Here is a 21,003-nt window from a genome sequence, read left to right as displayed (position 1 = left end):
CTGCTCCATCAGCGCCTCATAATCTGCACAGGCAGGCAGTGAACTGTCGAGAGGATCTGAAATATTGCTCCCAATCTATGGCAGACTGGAATTCTTGATTATTTTATGTAATCTTGGCACTTGGAGAAACTTTCTGTCTCTGCCATGAAAAGCTGAAGTGGTTTTATCATAGAAAAGATGTCAGCACAGCCATGTTCCCCACTTCCATGCCGTTCATAGAACCCCAGACTGGGCTGGGTCAGAAGGACCTTAAAGCTCATGAAGTTCCAACCTCCTGCCATGGGGTTCTCCACAATGTGTCTTTTACAGGGTCATCTTCTCCCAAACCCTTCATGTGTAGCATTAAAGGCACTTGGCAAAGGTTCCTGGTCCTTGGTGAGGACACAAGGGAAAGGCACAGGTGTGTAAAGCAGCTGGTTCTGAGTATTGGAGGTAATAAAAAATACAAAACCAGATAAATTCCACGAAACTCACAGACACCCCCACATAGAGACATTCAGTGCACTCAGGTACCTAAACACACACACAGGTACAAATTTACATACAGTGCTTTTAGTTATATACGTAGATATAATAATAACTGTTTCCTTGGTGAAGTCCTTAAAACAGGATTGGCCTGTGCCACTGAACATGATGATAAAGAAATACTTGGTGGGTTTATGGAAGTACTTGGTGAGTTTTAAGAATTAAATTAATTCTTTGGCATTTCCTTAACAGCAGCTGAAGTTTTCAATGGATATTTTATAATTCAGTATGTGACTGTACTTCCCACACTTCCTTTTCCAGCATTCCTAACTGTGGGGCAGGGATGGCAATGCCCTAAGTTAAAATGCCCCTGTGTGTTCTCGCCCCGTGCAGCTCCAGAAAGAGCCCGTGCAACGGCTCGGTGCCGAGCGACGCGCGGCGGCCGGCGGAGCTGATCGGCCAGGAGGTGGTTCTGGTGTCCTTCCTGCTGCTGCTGCTCGTCTGGTTCCTGAACCGCGAGTTCGAGGTCAGTTACCGGCTGCACTACCACGGGGACGTGGAGGCCGACCTGCACCGCACCAAGATCCAGAGCATGAGGGATCAGGCTGACTGGCTGCTGAGGAACATCATCCCCTACCACGTGGCCGAGCAGCTGAAGGTGTCCCAGAGCTATTCCAAAAACCACGACAGCGGCGGGGTGATCTTTGCCAGCATCGTGAACTTCAGCGAGTTCTACGAGGAGAACTACGAGGGTGGCAAGGAGTGCTACCGGGTCCTGAACGAGCTCATCGGGGACTTCGACGAGCTGCTGAGCCAACCCCACTACAGCAGCATCGAGAAGATCAAAACCATCGGGGCCACCTACATGGCGGCCTCGGGTCTGAACACCTCGCAGTGCCAGGACAGCAGCCATCCCCACGGGCACCTGCAGACCCTTTTTGAATTTGCCAAAGAAATGATGAGGGTGGTGGATGACTTCAACAACAACATGCTGTGGTTTAACTTCAAACTGCGCATCGGCTTCAACCACGGCCCCCTCACGGCCGGGGTCATCGGCACCACCAAGCTGCTCTATGACATCTGGGGGGACACTGTGAACATCGCCAGCAGGATGGACACCACCGGCGTCGAGTGCCGCATCCAGGTGAGTGAGGAGAGCTACCGCATCCTCAGCAAGATGGGCTATGACTTTGACTACAGGGGGACGGTCAATGTGAAGGGCAAGGGTCAGATGAAGACCTACCTTTACCCCAAGTGCATGGACAACGGCATCGTGCCCCACCACCAGTTGTCCATATCTCCAGACATTCGGGTTCAAGTGGATGGCAGCATTGGGCGGTCTCCGACGGATGAGATTGCCAACCTGGTGCCTTCTGTACAGAACTCTGATAAGATAGCCCATGGCACAGATAGCTCAGAAGCCAAGGACATCCTTCCTTCCGCCAAGAAGCTCCAGAAAGACGCGGCCAAGGCCGAGGAGAGGTGCAGGTTTGGCAAAGCCGTGGAAAAGGATGACTGTGAGGAGACGGGGACTGAGGAGGTCAATGAACTGACAAAGCTAAATATCTCTAAGAGTGTATGATGAACTGTCAGAGTTGCATGAAGTGCTCTGGCCATAGAAACACACAGACTTTTGCAATTGGCAGTTTTCTTTTCCAAGAGAGACCTTCTCCACACCTGGGTTGTACGTTTGTGTTCATTTCGGCACCTGGGGCTGTGTGGATCATGGCTCTTCAGGGCTTGTTTTCATCCATCTCTCTCCTCCATGCCCCAAACCACATCCCAAGCTCCCCAGCTCCCTGTGCAGCCATCTTACAGCTGAGTAGAGGATATTAAGTGCCTTCAGATATACTCCATTGGACTCCCTGTCAAGGTACAGAGGCCCCAAGTGAAATCATAGCTTTGGGTATTTATCTAATTTTAAAGAAAAGAAAAGCTGTGGTTATATCATTTTTATTGTCGTTTCTCACAAAACACTTTTTTTGGCTAATGCAACTCCTTGGGTTTTTTATATCTCTCGGAACAATGTTTTACTGTTATCAGACCTTTTGTATGTAACACACAGACATGTGCATGTATCTACCATATGAGACTGCTATAAAGTGCCAGTAATGCACCACAAGAATGTCTGGGCGAGGGGTGGCACCCTTTGGGCCGGGCTGGAGGGGAGTTGTGCCGTGGCTCAGCCTTTAGTTAGGGCAGGAGGAACAGCTGCTGCCCTTCTGTTCTCCTTTCCCGATGCTTCTGCAGCCTCCATGTGCCATCGTGTGCTTTGGATACACTTCTTTTCCATATAGCCAATGAGTTACTGATCCTGGGAATGCAAGGAGGGTTGGGACAGTGCCAGCTCTGGGGACAGATTTCCAGAAGCAGGAGAGACCACGGGAGCGCTGCAGTTCAGGGCTCCTGCACGCAGCTCAGTGGGTGAAGGTAGGTGACATCGGTGTCTCTGAGCTGATTGGAGAGGGACAAAGAGAGAAGCAAAATAAATGTTTTGGGAATGCCTTTATTTATTTATTTATTTTATTCCTGTTTGGTTTTTTGGGGTTTTGTTCATTTCGTTTGGGACTTTTCATGGAAGGGACTGGGAGAGATGAATTGTTCATGGGTTTCATGAGAGTGAGAAGACAGTGAGTGTTTGAGCCTCTTTGAACTACCAACCACTGTGAGGATGTTACCTTAGGCAATATTTGGTTCCAAGCTGGTGACACTTCAGAAGCCACCAAACACAGTTGAGTATCCCAGCTTCCCTCTGGACTGAACCAATGGTGCTGCACAGTACTTTTCAGGATTTTTACACATACACACACACACACACACACAAACACAGAGACCTCTGTGTTTTTGCAGCAGGGAGGAAATGAGAATGCTCCCTTCCTGCTGCTGCAAGCAGGAATAGGGAGCAGAGTCCTTGTAGTGAGCTGAGAAGCACAATCATTTCCCACCCTGCAGACAGCTCTGTGCAGGACCCTGGGAGCAGAGGGAGCCCAGGAGGGAGCTCTGGGCCTGGGGGCTTGGGCTGTGCCAGGCTGCCCCCTGCATGCTTCCACCACCTCCCTCTCTGGCATTTGATGCCCTGCTGGGGATCCTACTGACCATTGAACTGTTCTAGTGCAGCCAACTCCCTCTGACACCAAATCAAGTGAAAGGATTTTTATTCCCAAAGCAAGCTGATCAGCCAGGGAAGAGCTGGGGAAAGGTGGTGCTGCACTGGCTGCTGATGGAAGCCGGGGGCTCTTTCCATCTGAACTCGAGTCAGAATGTATTGAATCTTCCTCTCATCCCCATGTGATTTTGGGGTATGAGTAATAAATGTATCCATTGTGGGGTTCCTGTTCAGCTGGTGGAGATCCATCTCCACTCCATGAAGCCTTGCTGAGATGTGAGGCTGTGGGATTCTGGATCTCAGTTAAACAGAGCTCTGTGCACAGGCCATGCAAAGCTGCTGTTTATCCATGTCAGTATTCCATTTGATAGCAGAGCTGCTCAGAATTCATCTTCTTCACTCAATCTGCCAGCACACAACAAACCAGGGGATCCTCACCCCCAAATCCCTGTGCCACAGATGCTGTTGCCTGTTTGGAGGCTGTTCCCAATGAGCAGCAATGTGAGTGTTTTGAGGGCAGAGTTTTCCAGCAGCTTCCTACTCCGAGGTTACAACTTCCCCCTCCCCACAGTGGGTTGTACTTCCAACTTTCAGGTAGTAATTCTGCAAATACCTCTTGCATCTGAAGAATGTGTTCCTGAAACCATTGTTAGGGTTCTTGGTGCAGTTAAGGTGTGTCAGTATTCCTTTTCCTACAGTCAAGGAGCTAACATGATCCTGAATTGTTTACATGCCTTCCAGTGTTATCATCTTAGAGTCGTTCCAGCCTTTCTCCCTGACCCCTCTTTCTCACAGTTTTACAGACCCTGCCCATCCTTGCTGTCTCCCTGCTCAGCTGGGTGCAAGGGCAGAGCTCACTCAGGAGGCACTGGCTCCTTGAGACCTGCACAATAACCAAACCTCCAGCAGCCCCAGCCCTGCTCCAGGAGAGGCTGGCAACCTCTGGTTAAACCCTGAAAGGAGAAGGTGCTGGAATGGGACCCTGAACCCCAACCACCTTCCCCTTCATTGTTCAGGATGCAGAATCCTTCTCCTCCAGCCCATAAAGTACACAAGGCTCCCAAGGGTCTGTGGGATCTTTGGATTTATGGGAACATCCAAATACAAACTCCAAACCCACCAGGGCCTCTCTCTGCTGGCACTCAGCAAATCAAGGCACTGAGGACAGCAGCACTGGTGCACTCAGAAATCAAGGGCTGTGGTCTGCTCTGGGAGCTGCCAGTGATGGTACTCTGCCTTAATCTGGGTTGGGAAAAGGCTCCTGATGGGTGAGCAGTGGTGCCCCCTTTGCTCCTTGCCAGGACAGCAGCAAGAATTCCACAGCTGGGGCTGCCAGGGGTTAAATCTCCTCAATGCAGGGTAGTAACCAAATCAAGAAGCTCAGTTCTCAATGGATGGTTTGCAGGGGAGGTTTTCCAGGTACAAGGAGATGCCTGTTTGTCTTGCAAACCAGTGTGAGCTGAACCTTCACACCTCCCTTTTGCTTTTGAGGATTTCTCCTGACACAGAAATGACTCTGGAGGCGTTTCTAGCAGTGCTGTGGGAGGCCACAGGCAGAGTTCACTCCATTCAGTGCCTGTGCTGTGTGTGCTGTTGGTGCCAGCAGTGCTGTCAGGGGGTGTGGGGGCTGGCTGGGTCCCCAGGGTTTATTCCACAAGGACAGTCCATGTGTGGATGTGCTTCCAGTCTTCAGGGAGTTTTAATGGCAGTGATTTAAAATGGTCCAGAGAAGGGGACTGGGGAGGTTGCTGAGTTTTTGTGAGCCCCATGTTGCCCTCTGCCACTTGCAGGCCCCTGCTCCAGGGTGCAGAGTGACAAGGAGTGCACAGAGCACTGGCAGCAGTGAGGTCTCAATCTGCTGCTCACACACCGAGATGCTTTTTCCTCCCTGTGCTCCTGTGAGAGATTTCTCAGTGAGAACCAGGTAAAAGGCATTCCCATTGATTAACTTCTGCCATCAGGATATTGAGAAGGGTGGATTTGCTGTTACTTCCCAGGATTTGGGGCCATTCCCCTTTGCTGGAGGTAACGTGAGCAGAGTGGGACAGTGCCATGATCTGGCTGCAGCTTCTGCTGTGTCCCAGGAGTGACAAAATGAGGCGAGGAAAGGGCTCCAAGGGCTTTTCACAAAACATAAATATTTGGATACTTCTAAAGGACGTGCCCAGAGCAAAACTGAAGGGAGCACCCCATACCCCAGCAGCTTTTAGCTAAAGAGGAGTTTATTCCTGAGAAAAAGTCCAAGTTTTTAGGGTTTCTGGCATTTTAAAATTGCTAACTCTGACCTGTTTCTAAAACTTTCAGTTTGAATAAGCAAAAGGTGTTGCAAGGGAGCAGTTAATTCACATCACATCTCAAGAGGCTGAGGGTGCCTGAGATTGGCTGTAATGCCTTTGGCTGTTTAAATCTGAACCTTGGCTTGGGGAGGTTCTGCCAAATTCAAAAATTTGTTTTCTCCCTTCTTCCTTGCTGTGGTCTCATTCTCTCCATCTGCATGGGACACACAGGTGGCTGTTGCCCTCTGCTCCTCACCTTTGGGAACCTTTGTCTCTCATTGCACAGCAGCACTGAGCTGAGCTCAGGGCTCCTTCCAGGTGTTGCTGTTGCTGCTGGTGCCTCCCTGTGTCCTGAGCAAAGGGGAGATGGCTTTGCTTTGATGCCTTGGTCCATTCTGCCTGGTCACAGCTGCAGCTTCCTCCTCGTGGTGGTGACAGAAGATACAGAAGAGGCACATCCCTGCAGTCAAATTTAAGAATTAAATTTAAAAATGCAGATGTTGTTTATTGATGTGATTTTTCCAGTTGCTGGAAATGCCAGAGGGGTGGTTTGACTGTAAGAACAGAATGATTTGCATGTGGGGACAGTCGAGGTGGAGGTGCAGGGCTGACCCAGTGCCATGGCACTGCCATCTCAATGCCCAGGCAGCTGTGAAAAGCCAGCTGAAGTCTCAGAGTGCTGCTGAGACTTGACTGGCTGCTTGTGGAACATCAGTTTGGGCAGCAAAGTCGTTTGCTCCAATGCTTTTCTCCTTTTGAGTTCTCTCTGCAGGCTCTTGCTGTCCTTGGTTTGTTTCCTGGGCTAAAACTTGAATTGCCATTGCTGAGACTGAACTGTGCAGGCAGTGGCAGTGGGATTCTGCAAAATCCTATAAAAGACTTGGAATTGGTGACCATTACTGAGCAATTCCTGCAGGCCTGGAGCTGTGTGAGTGCTGCCATGGTGTGAAGGTGTCTCAGTTCAGAGCTGTAGGTGGGACTCAGTGTCCTTTGGCTCCATGTGGTAACGTGCTTCCAGCTCTGGAACTGGGGGAAAGGAGTGGGGAATGTGGGGTGAGCTCCTGGCTGCTTTCAAGGGCTGATCTGTGTGTCCAGGAGTGCTCTTCAGGGAGGTGTCTCAGGTGTGAAGCAGAGCCTTGGCTTCTCAAGCTGTTCTTGTTTTCTGGGGATGGGGAACCAAACAGCCTTAAAATGGGCTGATTTTATTAAAATCTGCATTAACACCACCCCTGAACTCTGTACAGAGAGCGTTATTGGTGAAAGTCAGACAGCAGGATCTTATTGCCTTTGTCTTATTTAAAGAGTTTGTTTAAAATTAAATGAAAGGCTCTGTAGAAGTTGAAGGAGAAAATAAAATGGGTGGAATATGTCTTGTCTTGACAGTGGTGCAGTTTGAGGGTGCCATGGGGAGGAGGTTTGAGGTGCTTTGCAGACGCTGGGTAGGGCTCTGGTAGGAAAAAAAAATACAAACATTTTGTACAAAATCTCTTCCAAGTCTTTGTGGTGTGAACTGAACTTGTTCTCAGCCCTGATAAGGGGCTGGGCTGTACAGCACGTACAGAACTGTTTGCTCCTTGCCTTTGGGAGTCAATATTGGCTTGGGAGAAAGAAGATTACTTTGGACAAAACAAGATTACTTTGGAAGATTGGTGGGAGATATTTAAAGCTTTTTTATTTTCCTGGTTCCTTATTGTAGCTGCTAAACATGTGCTGCCCTAAGCCAGCTTGGAGGCAGGTGCTCAGTGTCTTCCCACGCTCCTGCTCAGGGCTGCAGCTCAGCCCCTCCTCAGGAGCTGTCCCACACTGCACTTCAGTGTCTGAGGCTGCAGCCCTTGGTGTCCTGCACTTCTGGAAAGGCCCCAGGCCACTGTCAGCATCTCCTGTCCCTGCCTTGCTGTGCTTTGCTGCATTCTCTCCCTGTTCTCTGGCTCACTGCAGCAATTGCACAGAATCCCAGAATGGTTTGGGTTGGAAGGGACCTTAAAGCCCATCCAGTGCCACCCCTGCCATGGCAGGGACACCTCCCACTGTCCCAGGCTGCTCCAAGCCCTGCCCAGCCTGGCCTTGGGCACTGCCAGGGATCCAGGGGCAGCCCCAGCTGCTCTGGGCACCCTGTGCCAGGGCCTGCCCACCCTCCCAGGGAACAATTCCTAATTCCCAATATCCCATCCAGCCCTGCCCTCTGGCAGTGGCAGCCATTTCCTGTGTCCTGTCCCTCCATGCCTTGTCCCCAGTCCCTCTGCAGCTCTCCTGGAGCCCCTTCAGGCCCTGCAAGGGGCTCTGAGGTGTCCCTGGAGCCTTCTCCTCTCCAGGTGAGCACCCCCAGCTCTGCCAGCCTGGCTCCAGCCCTTGGAGCATCTCCATGCCTGTAATGGATTTTAATGTCCAGAAGTTGCAGCATTCACTGAATTGAAAAACTGCAGAGAAGGTCCTGGTTGGAGCAGTTGGTACAAGTTTAAGTTCCCACTCTCATGGGTGATGCTCTGACCAATTTGTCATCCAGCTCATTGCTGGATGTGTGGTGTAAGCCAGTGCCACCATTTGCATGTCACTGATTTGGCCACCAATTCTCAAATCCTCATTCAGATGAATCAAAGTGACTTTCTCAAGTTTGTCCTCATTTTCCTCCCTCAGTTACTCAAGTCTCACTTGTTTCTACCTTGGTGCATTCCACCTTTGGAGTTGAAGATGGTTTGTATGGGTTGTGCTGACAGGTGCAGCTCAGGGCAGGGAAGGACACATAACGTGGTCCATCTGTGGGTGTGCCCAAGGGGAAATGCCTCTGCAGTGACTCTGAAGCTTTGCCTTTTCCAGGTGAGCCCAGAGCTGTGTTTAGGGTTTATTTCCAGAACTGGCTGTACCACTCCATCATGTCAAAGGAGGGGCTGGCAGCACTGCCAGCTCTGCTCTGTGTCCCAGCCTCAGCCAATGTTTGGCCACTGCACATGGTCCCACTGGCAGCAGCAGATGCTCCAGGAGCCACAGGTCCCAGGGTCCCTCTCCCCAGTTCCATTGCTTCTGGTTTCAGAGCCCATGCTGAGATACAGAGGTACATAACAGCTGTGCTGAGACAGAGACCTGCTGCACCCTGCTGCAAGTGCAGCTTTAAACTTCCAAAGTAATAAACTCTTTAAAGCCAAGAGCCTTAACAACTCCAGCAGCTGCTGAGACAAGAAGTACAGTTCCAAGGTCGTGCTGAGTATTTGGGAATTTTTCCTGCTTCACGGCAGGTGTCTCTGGTTTGCTGGGAGGCAGCAGCAGTGTCCAAGGATGACAAGGACCTTGGCCACCCTCACCCAGTTCCCCAGGAACAGGTAAACAAGCTCCCCTGTGTGCTCTCAGGAAAGTCACCTCACTGCCCAGTGCCAGCTGGAGAGCTTTAGGTGTTGGACTGCTCAGGAAAGCTCCTTCTTTCCATGGAACAGTGTTCTTAACTTAGCATCAAACCTTGTCTTTGCTGGTGGCAGAGGCTGGATTCCTCCTTTCTCACCCTTTGGTCCTTCCAGCACTGAGGGGGCAAGGCAGGGATGGAAATGATGGGACAGGGAGGAAGGAGCTGGGTGTGCCCCCGAGGCAGCCCCAGGGAGGAGCTGCCATGTGGGTCCCATAGCGGTGCCTGGGCTGCAGCAGCTCCAGCAGCTGGGCTGTCCCCAGGCTCTGGGGAGGTTTGCTCCTGGGCTGCTGCCTGCTGCATGCAGCCAGGCCATGGACACCCTGTAAATGCACCTCCCCTCCTGCCTGGTGGCTCCATTTTCTCGTGGAGCATATTTCAGCTGGCACTGGGAACCAGCGCTGTGCCCGGCCCAGGCTGGGGTAAGGGTTGGGGTTGGATCTGCCCACCCTCAGTGACAGCCACACAGTGACCCTCCTGTAAAAGCCATCACTGGGCATCGAGGGTGGTGGCAGCTGATGACAAACAGCTGGAGGGAGGTTATTTTTGGAGTGATCAGCTGAAACCAGGGTTGGCTTTGGTTTGCCAAGGGCAAGGAGTGGGCCTGGGAGCCAGCACAGGCCCCCAGCATCCCCTGCGTCCTTGAGAAGCCCCCTCAGCACTGAGCCAGGGCTTCAGCACTCCCTGTCCTTGCACAAGCACACGTGGGGATGGATAGAAATACAGATGGATAGAAAGCATTAATTGAAAATGCCATTGAAACATTCTTGAATTACAAATTGAAAATTAATTGAGAACAGTTTCCAGTTAAAATATTTTAAAAGGCAAATTTAAGTGGTTTGAAGTCTCCAGGTTAGCTGGACATTACTTTTTCCTGGTATCTCTGGTTCCTTTCCCTCCTGCCCAGCGCAGGCCGTGTTCCCACCCTGTCCCTCCCTTACAGAAAGACAGAACCGCTCTGTTTACACCCCCTGCCGGGGCAGCCTCGCCCGGGGCTGCACGGGGGACGGGGCTTCCTCGCAGCAGCCTCACTGTAAATACTCTGCCAATGCTTCGTGGACAAACCGAGATGGCAAACAAACAGTTGTATGTGTGAAATATTAAGCTGTGTGTGTAAATAGATCCAACGTGTATTATCTGCGGCTCTGTAATCAACTGTGTATTAAACTGCTCCACTGTACCGATCATTTCATGCTCTCTTAGATGTAGAAAAGCTGAGAAGTAATTCACAATACACTGTGTCAACTCCAAATTGTTTTTGCTTTCGTATTTTTGCTCCAACCCTGCTTCAGCCGCAGCCCTTGGCGCATGATCTGGAAGAAGAATAGTATGGAATAGGATTTTCAGCCCTTTGGTTTGGATCTGGCTTTTAGCAATGTTTCTTTGATAATCATGAAGCCACCAAGTTAATTTTTGATTAGGTGCATATTTAGGAGGCATCTTAAACCCGGAAGGGGTTTGTCACATAGATGTGCTGCACTTTGACATGTTGGTTGGCAGTGATTGCCCTTCCTGTTCCCAGGGCCCAGGCTGAGAAGAAAACTCCTTCCTGATTTTTCCTCATTTTAATCCAGCTCTGGAGCATTGGGAAGGGGCCTTGCAGCCACCACCTCTGCAGCCACCTTAGGTCACTGCTGGGCAGAGCTTTCCCCACAGGGAGCTTGTGCTGGCCCAAACTGGGGATGTGCTTTAAATAGTTCTTTTTCTGTTTGGCAGAGAGCATTGATGGTTTACTCTGGAGTTCCAGTGCCTTATTCAGATCCCTTTAATTTGCTTGGAAAGGGGAATGAGGCAGTTTTTCCAGAGTGAGTGTCCACAGAGCAAGGACTGGCTGAGTGGCACTGGCTGGGCAAGAAGAGGAACCTTGATAGTTCCAAAACCAGAATCTGGCCCAAAGAACAAACCCTGTGTCTGTCTGTCTGTCTGTCCCACACCCCCCACCTCTCTCGGGGTTTCTTGTCAGCATCCCACTGTGTGTTCATCAGGTTTCACTGGGGAATGGAAGCCCTAGTGAGGCCCTGGGCTCTGTTCCCTGTCAGGGTTTGACCTGGCGGATGTTAAGGTTTCCTGTGGATCCTGCTGCCTGTCCAGGACCAGTGACCCCCACCATTGTGTCCTGCAGCACCAAACCCCCTCCCCAGGCAGCCAGAGCACCTGAATGTGTCCAGCCACCCTGTCCAGCTTCCCTTTCCCTGCTCTCCCTCGGCTGCAGCAGCACAAGAGCTGCTGGAATTAAAGCAGTGTCCAGTTTCTCTGGTCCTTCTCTGGACTGATTCTTTTCCCCCATTTTTTGAACATTTGTTTTTTTCCCACACACCAGGCAGGTAAGTATCAGAGCACACAGTAATACCTGTGGTGTAATTGTACCACAGCCAGGGTTTGCCCTGAGCTCCTCAGTGCCAGCCCAGTGTTTAATGCCAATAGGGGTGTGCAGGCCTTGCTGGAGTGTTCCCAGGTGTTCGCCTTCTGTTGTAGGTGAAAACTGTTCCAATGTTGTCCAGTCAGGTTCTGATTGTGGATCATGGTAATTGTCAACTGCCAAGGGATATTTTTTAATAAATCTGGTCAAGGTATTTCAAATTAATCCAGTCTTGCTGTTTTCAGTTTTTCTTGTCCTGGGTAAGCCCATGTTAAAGTTTCCTTTCCCTCTGTGCTTTGGTTCATGGTCAGGACGTGTTGTACACCAATGTTGGGTGCATTGAAAGACCCACCCTGTGTGTGGTGAGTTTGTGTGGGGATGTGGAACAAGGAAAGCCCAAAGATCTCTCAGGGAGATGTTTCACAGCAGTTCCTGGAAGTCTGGGCTGTGTTTGTCCCTAGTGAGCCTTGGGTGCTCAGCCTGCAGCCGTGGTGTGCTTGGCCCAGCTGGACAGTGGGGCACAGCAGGGCCACCCCAGAGGCTGTTCCATGTCCCTCATCTACAGGTGCTGCCTGGGATCTGGCACCCCAGGCCTGCTGCAGAATGGGATCTCTGTGGGATCCACTGGCTTCTTCCTCCTCTGGTAGAAGGAGGCTCCAGGATTGCCCTGGGTGCTGGGAAGGTGAGGGGTACCCGACCCCACAGGTTATTGGTGTTATCCCAGGTTCTGCACTGCCTGGCTGTGCCACTCGGGGTTTCCACTTCTGAGGAACCACCATCACCTTGTGGGTAATGGAGAGGTGCTGCAGCACCTGCAGCCATCTCCCAGCCTGTGACCTGTGGGTGGCTGGAAAGTGCCCAGCCTTTGCCCTCCTTGCTTAACCAGAGGTGATATTGCAGCTTTCCTGTGGAGGTGAGAACTTGCAGGTGACCTCTGGCCCAGGCCTGGCCACGTTTTAGGACCCCAGTGCCCTCCCAGCTCCAGCACTGTGGGAGGTGGGTGTGGAGCACATCTGGCTCCTGCCCTGAGGGTTTCTTGGGGGTTTCTTGGGAATCTCCACTCCAAGCTATTCCCCTGTTTTCCTGGGGCTGCTCCATCTCTGCCCAGGTGTAGGGGGATAGAATATAAGAAAATAAAGGTAGTATAGAAAGTAATCTTGCCCCTAAGGAGTTGCAGCTGGGCTAATTATTAAAGATTAGGAGCAGGCCTGACTTTAACAGGCCACAGCTGTAGCCAATAAGAAGAAGAGTGCTATAAAAGGGTGGATTGGTTGGTTGAGGAGAAACTGGAGTCAGTTGGCTGCTGTGAGAAGAAGGAAGAGTCAGTGCTTAGAAGAGCTGCCTAGAGAAACATGGAGGAGGTATGAAACTCTTGCATTAAGGGGACAACAATATGGAACCTTTGCAATATAATGACAACACCAGGGAATGCCCATCTGCCTCTCCCTTCTGTGCCATCACCACAACTTCATCAAAGGACTCTGCCCTGGTCCTGCTTCAGGGGCAGCCCATGGAGAGGGTGCTCTCAGCGGGCTTCCCACACCAGCCTCTGAGTTTCCTTTTCACACAAAGGAGCTTTTCCTTCATCTCTGGGTCAAATCTTTCTTTGGAGCAATGGTTTCCCCTGGTCTCTCTGGTTCTGTGACATTTCAGTCCAGCAAAGCCCACAGCAGTTTGTATTGATGGCTGTGGCCTGGGGGACATCGTGTGTGGTGGCTCTGCCAGGGGGCCCTGCAGGCTGTGCTCAGCCTGGCCACAGCAGCACTGGGTCTCACTCATCAATCACTACTTTGCTTTTGGTAGCTAAACTTCTGCTGCTCTGTGACATCAAGCAGCATTTCTCATTTCCCAGCCTCACAGAGTTTATGGGAATTTAAGAGCTAGATGCAAATGAGCTTCGTTTGCATGCTTAATTATCTTATAAACCTCATACCCATCTGTCCTGCATATGCTTTGTACTTGACACTCGATGACACAGTGACCACGTTGGGCTTGGCACGAGGTGCCTGAGAGAGGGAACCTTTGGGAAGGGCCTGGCTCTGCCTGCAGAGGGGCTGTGTTAGGGCCAGGGGCACACTGGAGGTGAAATGTCTTTTTTCAAAGGCTGTGTCCAAGCTGGGAGATGGGAAATGATGTGTAGAACATGTGGCAGAATGGCACAATCTTGGGAATGATCTGTTAAAAGCAGAACCAGCATGGAAACAATTGAAACAAAGCCCAATCCCTGTTTGCAGCCCAAGATCATGGACTGGATTCTGTGGTGGCACATGATGCATTTCACAGGAGGGAGCTATGCTGCAATCACAGCACTGGGTGCCTTGAGCAGTCTCAGGGAATGCTTCTGTCCTTATTTAATGCTATTGAAAAATAGCAGAAAAAATGAGCTTGTACTTCTAGGTTGGTTTGTAAACCCATGGCTCTGCCTGGGTTGGGGACAATGCAAACCCCAGACTTCCCCAGAGCCCCCTGAGGGTTTAGGGGCTGTGACAGGGTCTGGGCACAGACTGTCAGCTCTTCTATACAACAGAATTGTGTTGGAGCCACCTCTGTCAGTGGACACTTGGCACACAGGGTGACCCTTCAGGTGCTGCTGCATGCGCCTCCCTCACCTCCTGGCATGGGAACAGCAGTGATGTTGTGTTGTTTCTGCTTTTTGGGCGTGTGTTTGGAACCAAGCTGAAGCAGAACGTGGAATTTTGCAGGTCTGAGGGGGAGAAAGGACCCAGGATGAGCAGCCCTGGGAACAGCTGTCCTGCCAGCACAGCAGTGGTGTCCATGTGTCTGGGCAGTGGAGAGCAGGGAGCACAGTGCATAGCAAAGTGCTGACGAAGGATCTCCTTCCCTCCTCTCACTCGTGCCAGCTCCCATCAAGCCAAAGACACCTTGTTCCTGCAGGGGCTTGGATGACATGCCAGCCTGGGCACCCCTCTGCCTTCCACCCTCTGCTTCCAGCCTCCTGGGCCCAGGCCAAGCCCCCTATCACGTTACCAGCCCCATTCCCTCCAGCGCCGGCAGTCGTGGAGTTTAGGACAGAGAATGTTGGAAACTGTGGAGCTGGAGCTCTAAATAATTGTAAATATGAGCAAGCCAGAGATGTGGCTGCAGGGCAAGTATTGTCTCTGTGTGCTGTGGTTGTGACCAAACTGGGAAGTTGAAGAGAAAACATAACTTTGCAGCAGGTTGGTGGTTTGGGGTGTTTTTTGTGTGGAGTTTGTGTGGGTTTTCTGGGGGGAGCCCAGGCCCCCAGGGCACAGTGGTTTGATAGCATTGCAAGTGATGCACAAACATGTATTAGTAGTGTTTTTTTTGTTAACTCTGTGCCAGCCGTGCTCTGAATCCTTCTTCCTGGAGAAAGAGGAAATCATTTAACTTTTCTTTCTAATCCATAGAAAATACAAGGGGAAAGTGCCCCCCTCACATGGATCCTGCCTGCAGAGCTGCTGTTCACAGTTCCTGCTCCAGCATCCAGCACTGATTCACACCACAGGAGCCACAGCTGCACCTGTAGGTGCCACTGTGATCCAGCTGGGCATGAACACTCTGTTGGGGACAGGTCCTGCTGGTTCAGCTCCTTGTCTGCCAGGAGCTCCCCCAAACTCTGCCTGCTGCACTCCTCATCTCTGCTGAGAGGGCTCACAGGGAGCCTGTGGAGAAGGGAACATCCATGGGAACAGAGGAGCTGGTGTGGTACCAGGATGGTACCTTGACCCAGAGGTCCCCTGAAATGGATTTTAGCCCTGAAGGTGCCCAGTTTGCTGGTGGTGGGGTCCTGTCAAGGCTGTCACAGCTGTGCTGATGCCAAGTGCACCTAAGGGCATTGGGAAAGGGGAGTCAGATGTGACAGGCTGAGCCTCCAGCTGAGGTCTGCAGCATGTGTCACTCTGCTTCCAGGCCATGCACCAGGACTCATCCTTCCCTGCTGACCCCCGTTCTGGGAGTTATATCTGTTCTCCTCCTTTTGGATGGGTGTTTTGGGGTGTCCTACATGGTGCTACCTGCATGTGGGAGAAGGCAGTCTCTTGCTTTTATACCTGCTGCATAAAGGTGTAAATGCCATAAGGCCCCTCGTTGCCAAAGATGCTTCCCAAAGACTGAAGATGCCAGGAAAGACCCCACACAGCAAGGGGATTGTGATAGGCAGAAACCTGCAGTTCTCCCCTTTGTCCCCGCCAGCAGCTGGGGCTAGGGTGGCCTTGGGGACAAGGGGACAGGAGGGGCTGGCAAGGGCGCAGGGCCCGGCATGTCCCGGCCTTCATCTCCCCCTAGTGCCACCCGCCGGGCTCCTTTGCTCCGGTGCTGCACCGAGCAGAATCCGGCAGTGCCGCTCACAGCGGCCCTGGGGCAGGGGCAGCCACATCCCAGAGCAGCACAGGGACTGTGGGGCGGGACCCTGTTGGCCACAGGAGTGATGACCTGAAAATCCTGCTCAAGTAAGCGTCAGGAAGAGCCACGACACCCAACTGCAACAAGGAGGAGTTGGCATTGCAGGAGCTGCGGTGGTGATGGCAGGAGAGGAGATGGTGGAGAGTGAGGCGATGAATGTTCCTTTGCTTGGCCTGAAAGGACCCAAAAGGTGACATTTCCAAGGCTGAAATAAGGTTGTTCTGGTGGCAGTGTCACCTGAGCAAGCCAAGGGTCCCTCGGAGCTGTGACATTCCTGAAGGCATGGGACAGGGTCACTCCCTGCCTGTGAGGCCATGGGGATGTGCAGCCCCGTGCTCGAGGCAGCCTGGCCTGGAACTGGAGATCACCTTCGGCCGGCAGGACCTTGCTCAGTGCTGAGGCGTTGTCATGAGCCATGTGTGCACTGAGTTGTGTCTGGGCTCAGCAGCAGCCGGGAGTAGCACGCAGCCCGCGGGGCTCAGCTCCTGTGGCTCCTCCTCTGTTCTCTCTGAGCTTCCCATCGCCCGTGGTTTGAGCAGGAAAAAGGGCCAAGAGGCTCTTCCTCACAGACTGGCTCTCCCCTCAGCCCGGCAGGGTAAGGCGTGGGAGGGAAATGGTTAAAAAGATAACGATTGGCACCACAAAAGGGCTCTGCACAGCTGGGTGGGGTCACCGGCGTCTCCTCGGCTTGGCTCCCCTGGGAGCCGCTGCACACCGTGCTGCAGGTGAGTGCTGTGCTCTGCCTCGGGTGACCTGGCACCGCTGGGGACTCCGCGGTTTGGGGCTGTCCCCAAGATGGGGTTGGAGCCTGTGCTGATTTAGTGCATTTCTGGTGCCCTCCAAGTTTGCCGATGCGTTTTAGCGCTTCCAAAAAGTCCCGCACATGGTGCTGGGGACACAGGGCTGGGTGTATGGGGGCATACAGGGCAGGCTGTGGGGCTGTGCTCCGTGGGGCCATGTGGGGCAGGGCATGGGGCTGTGTAGCCTGAGGCCATGCTTGTGAGGAATATGGGGTGCACAGGCAGCCTCTGCTTTATGGGGGGACCCCAGCCATGCTGGACCCACATCACTGCACCCCCAGCACAAGGACCTGCCCAAGCTGGGGGGTCACACAGCAGCTGTGGATGTGCCTGGCCACAAAACTCCCATCCACTGCAGCCTCCTCCAGCGCCCTGTGCTCTTCCAGTCCCGGTTCCAATCCCAGGCTCTTCCCAGCAGGAATCAGCCCACTGAAGGAGTTTGCTGCTCTCTTCTGGCTTTAGACACATTTCGAATTGGAGGATTCCCCTTTTTCAGAGCGCTCGGAGGGGACTCGTGCACGCACAGGGTTAATTGCACCGCAAGCCGGTTGGGTTTAGCAGCCCCCCCGCGCCCGCCGGCGCTGGCAGCTCTGTGCCCGGGTATTTATAGCACCGTGAACTTTGAGCGTGTCCAGCGAGCGGGCAAAACCCGCTGGGGACATGGGGACGGCTCCGGCAGAGCCGGAGGCTGCCGGGGGTCCTGGCCCAGGCTTCAGCAAAGCAACCCAGAGCATCCAGCAGCACATCCCGGCCCCCCGTGCCCCACACACCCCACAGCCGGGCAGCGCCGCGGCACCCAGGGACCCCCGGGACCCCTTTGAACCCACCTGGGTGGCCAAGGACGTGGGGTTGAGCCTCCTCCAGCAGCAGGGCAGCATTGTCCCAAGCTGATGTTCCCGGTTTTGAGCTGGCATCCCTGGTTTCAGCAGCAGCTGAACCCAGCCATCTTCCCTTTTCCATGACAAACAACAGGCAGAAGATCCCACCTCTTCATGGTGTCCCGGGGCAGATCCCTTCTCATCAGACAACCTGCCAGCCAGTTCACCATGTCCTGGAGAGAAAACATCATGTGTGGCTTCCTTACTCTGAAATGAGGCAGAGGAAAGGGAGAGTCAGGATGGTAGGGGATGGGAAGCCTGTGTGTGTAAAGACTTGAAAAAGACTTGAAACAAAAGCCAAAACAATTTTAAAAAACAAACAAAACACAAAAAAGGAGAGGATTTGATTCTCTTTTAGCAGGTGGCATTTGGTGCCCCCATTGAAGGGGCAGCCCAGAAACCCAGCGTTATCCTGGGCTCATCCCACAGCATGGGCAGCAGGTGAGGTTGGGGTTCAGGTGAGATCCCACCTGCACAGCTGCCTCCAGTTCTGAGGCATCAGCATCAGGAGGATGTGGAGCTGCTGAAGTGAGTCCAGAGGAGGTCACAGAGATGCTCCAAGGGCTGGAGCCCCTCTGCTCTGGAGCCAGGCTGGGAGAGCTGGGGGTGCTCACCTGGAGAGGAGAAGGCTCCAGGGACACCTCAGAGCCCCTTGCAGGGCCTGAAGGGGCTCCAGGAGAGCTGCAGAGGGACTGGGGACAAGGCCTGCAGGGACAGGACACAGGGAATGGCTCCCAGTGCCAGAGGGCAGGGCTGGATGGGATATTGGGAATCAGGAATTGTTCCCTGTGAGGGTGGGCAGGCCCTGGCACAGGGTGCCCAGAGCAGCTGGGGCTGCCCCTGGATCCCTGGCAGTGCCCAAGGCCAGGCTGGGCAGGGCTTGGAGCAGCCTGGGACAGTGGGAGGTGTCCCTGCCATGGCAGGGGTGGCACTGGATGAGCTTTAAGGTCCCTTCCAAGCCAAACTATTCCATAAAAAGGGCTATGAAGGCTCCTAGGGGCTGCAGTGTGGAGGTCTCTGGAAGACCCCAGCCCTACTGGTCAGTGCTTCTCCAGCATTTCAAGTGTGGAAGTTGATTTGGGAATTATTTTTAGGAATGATTGGGACTGAAGCAGAGAGGAGAACAGGAAACCCTGGTCTGCCATGCCTCCATCCACAGTGGGATTTTGCTCCAACAGCTCCATGTGCTGAGATCCCCTTGACTCACAATTGCTATGTGGCTTTGCACAGAAAAGGCCAGAGAGGGAGATGGACATCAAGGGTAATTAAAGAACTGGAGTAGCTTTCACCCAGTGAAGAACCATACAGGCTGGGATGCTTCATCCAGGGCAGGAAATGACAAGTGAATAAGACAGAAAGCAGAAGTGAGGTTTCCCCCAGGTCAGAGAAGTCTGGGAGGATCTTCATGAGGACAGTGGGAGATTTTTGGTTCTATGGGATGAATCTCTGACACAAAGATTATCTTCTCCTGGGGTCAAGTGTAGGATTTGCAGACTTGGTTACTGGAAACCGACCAAGACCTCTGCCCTCAAAAGCAACTGAATTGTTTTGACCAAAATTCCCTATTTTTCCTGTGTTTTCACTGTGATTCTGCCCCCAGAAGAGAGCATTTCATCTGCTGTGGGTAATGTGTGACAGTGCTGGAAGCAAAGGAAAATTGGGTCTTGTAAAGGATGGTGTCTTCAAATTTTGATCATGGAGAACAAGCCTCATTTATAATTACAAATATAGACAGATTTGTACAATTACACATCCCAGCTGGCTCTGAGGGCAAGTGCTCAAGGTTGCCCCTCTTTTCCTGAAAGCACTGGCAATTTACTTGTGGGAAAACTTATTTTATATCCTTGGGAAAATATAAGGGTGTTGTTGTTGCCCTGTGAGTTGTTTTTAGGTCCTGCCCATGCCAGGAATGGCCACAGAGCTTTGCATCAGCAGGCAAAGGAGCAAGCACTGAAATATCAGGGAAGGAGAGGGAGGAATGGTTTCAGTCTTACAGATTCCTGCATAAAATAGAGGCTAAAGCACATCTTCAAAATGATTGAGCGAGGACACTGCTCATTACATAAGGTTGTTGGGGGAAAAAAATAGGCTGATTTACATTTTTATAGGAAATAAAAGGAGGTTTGTGGGTGACATAGCACCTTCCTCTGAGAATGTCAGCGTGAGATAAGTGGGCTTCAAAGGGAAGAGTAACCATTTTCCTGCAGGGACAGAGTCCATCCCAGAGAGCTGAGTCTGGGAGAAAAACGCTTTTGGAAGGAAATTTTTGTTGCTGGAACAAATACATTTATTTAGCACAATTCACATTGACTGCGAGGTTGCTACTTCTCATTTCTGCTGGTTCCTCTGAATTTTGGTGAAGCTTTGGGTAGCAGGAAAACCAAGCTGCCTCTGTTTTGGGGATGTGGTGTTTTCAGGGCAGGAGGAGAGGTCGATGTGCTTTTTAAGAGTGGGGGGATTTTGGCAGGGTTGGAGTTTAGTGATACTTTAATTTCATTCACAGGGAGTTGCCTGGTGGGGTTTTACCCTGGTTTCAGGTTGGTGGCCCTCTGAGATTTGCTGTGCTGTGCTTCAGATCTGTGGCTGTCTGGCAGAACAATTCCGGTTGCTCAAAAGCACCGATTAGCATAAATGAAGGAGTGGGTGAAATGTTCATTATATTGCCTACTGTCATGTTTGTGTACCAGATTTTGTTACCATCTGTCATTTCTGTTTTCTTGTTGTTGCCAAAAGTTGTCATTCTGAATGGAGGGTGGAGACTTATCTTCAAAAGCCAACATGAGATAATTTTAGGTACTTCAGGGCTCATGTGCTCCGTGCTGGGTGTCAGTGGCCCTCACGTACATCAGCCCCACGTGTCTTTGGTAAAATCTGGGCAATGGTTTAGTTAAAGGAGTTTTTGAAACCATTGGGGTCATGCAAATGCACGAGATTCTCATCTCTTGTCATTTAGAAAGAGTATCTGGTGCTTGCAATTGCAAAGAAAAGCTTGAAAATAAAATATGTTTTCCTTAATCTTAAAAAAAAAATACAGGGTACAGAGCAGGGTGTATGTGGGGACATGGCAGTGTTAAAATCCAAGCACTTGCCCAGCGATCTGACTGAGGGAAGCAGCAGCTCTGCTGTAACTGACTGCAGCATCCCCAGATCATTTCCAGAGATGTAAATATCCCAGGGACTGAAGCTGGACAAATTCAACCTTGAAATGAGCCGCAGCTCTCTCGCAGGACCGGTGGCTGCGGAGCGCGACAGCACGCGAGGGGAGCGGTGCCTGCACCGGGGCTCGCTGCCTTTCAAGCAAAATGAGCTCATTTCAACCACAGGGTTGGAATGCAGAGACTGGGA

The 21,003-nt window shown here is 51.9% G+C and overlaps 1 protein-coding gene across 2 annotated transcripts in view; it reads left to right on the top strand.

Moving 5' to 3' along the window:
• ADCY9 (adenylate cyclase 9) overlaps positions 1–11,822 on the top strand; it is a 93,822-nt gene extending 82,000 nt beyond the window's left edge. The window contains exon 10 of one of the 2 annotated variants that reach the window (XM_036392099.2): positions 859–11,822. In XM_036392099.2, coding sequence (XP_036247992.1) covers positions 859–2,047 — 1,189 coding nt within the window. In that variant the 3' untranslated portion in view covers positions 2,048–11,822. The remainder of the gene's footprint in view (positions 1–858) is intronic. The other variant, XM_036392098.2, reaches the window with a different exon arrangement.
• Positions 11,823–21,003: the final 9,181 nt, after the last annotated feature.

Source organism: Molothrus ater, chromosome 16, assembly GCF_012460135.2.
Source record: "Molothrus ater isolate BHLD 08-10-18 breed brown headed cowbird chromosome 16, BPBGC_Mater_1.1, whole genome shotgun sequence".
Taxonomy (NCBI): Eukaryota; Metazoa; Chordata; class Aves; order Passeriformes; family Icteridae; genus Molothrus; species Molothrus ater.
The sequence above is the reverse complement of the archived record's forward strand: the minus strand, read 5'-3'. Positions and strand labels throughout refer to the sequence as shown.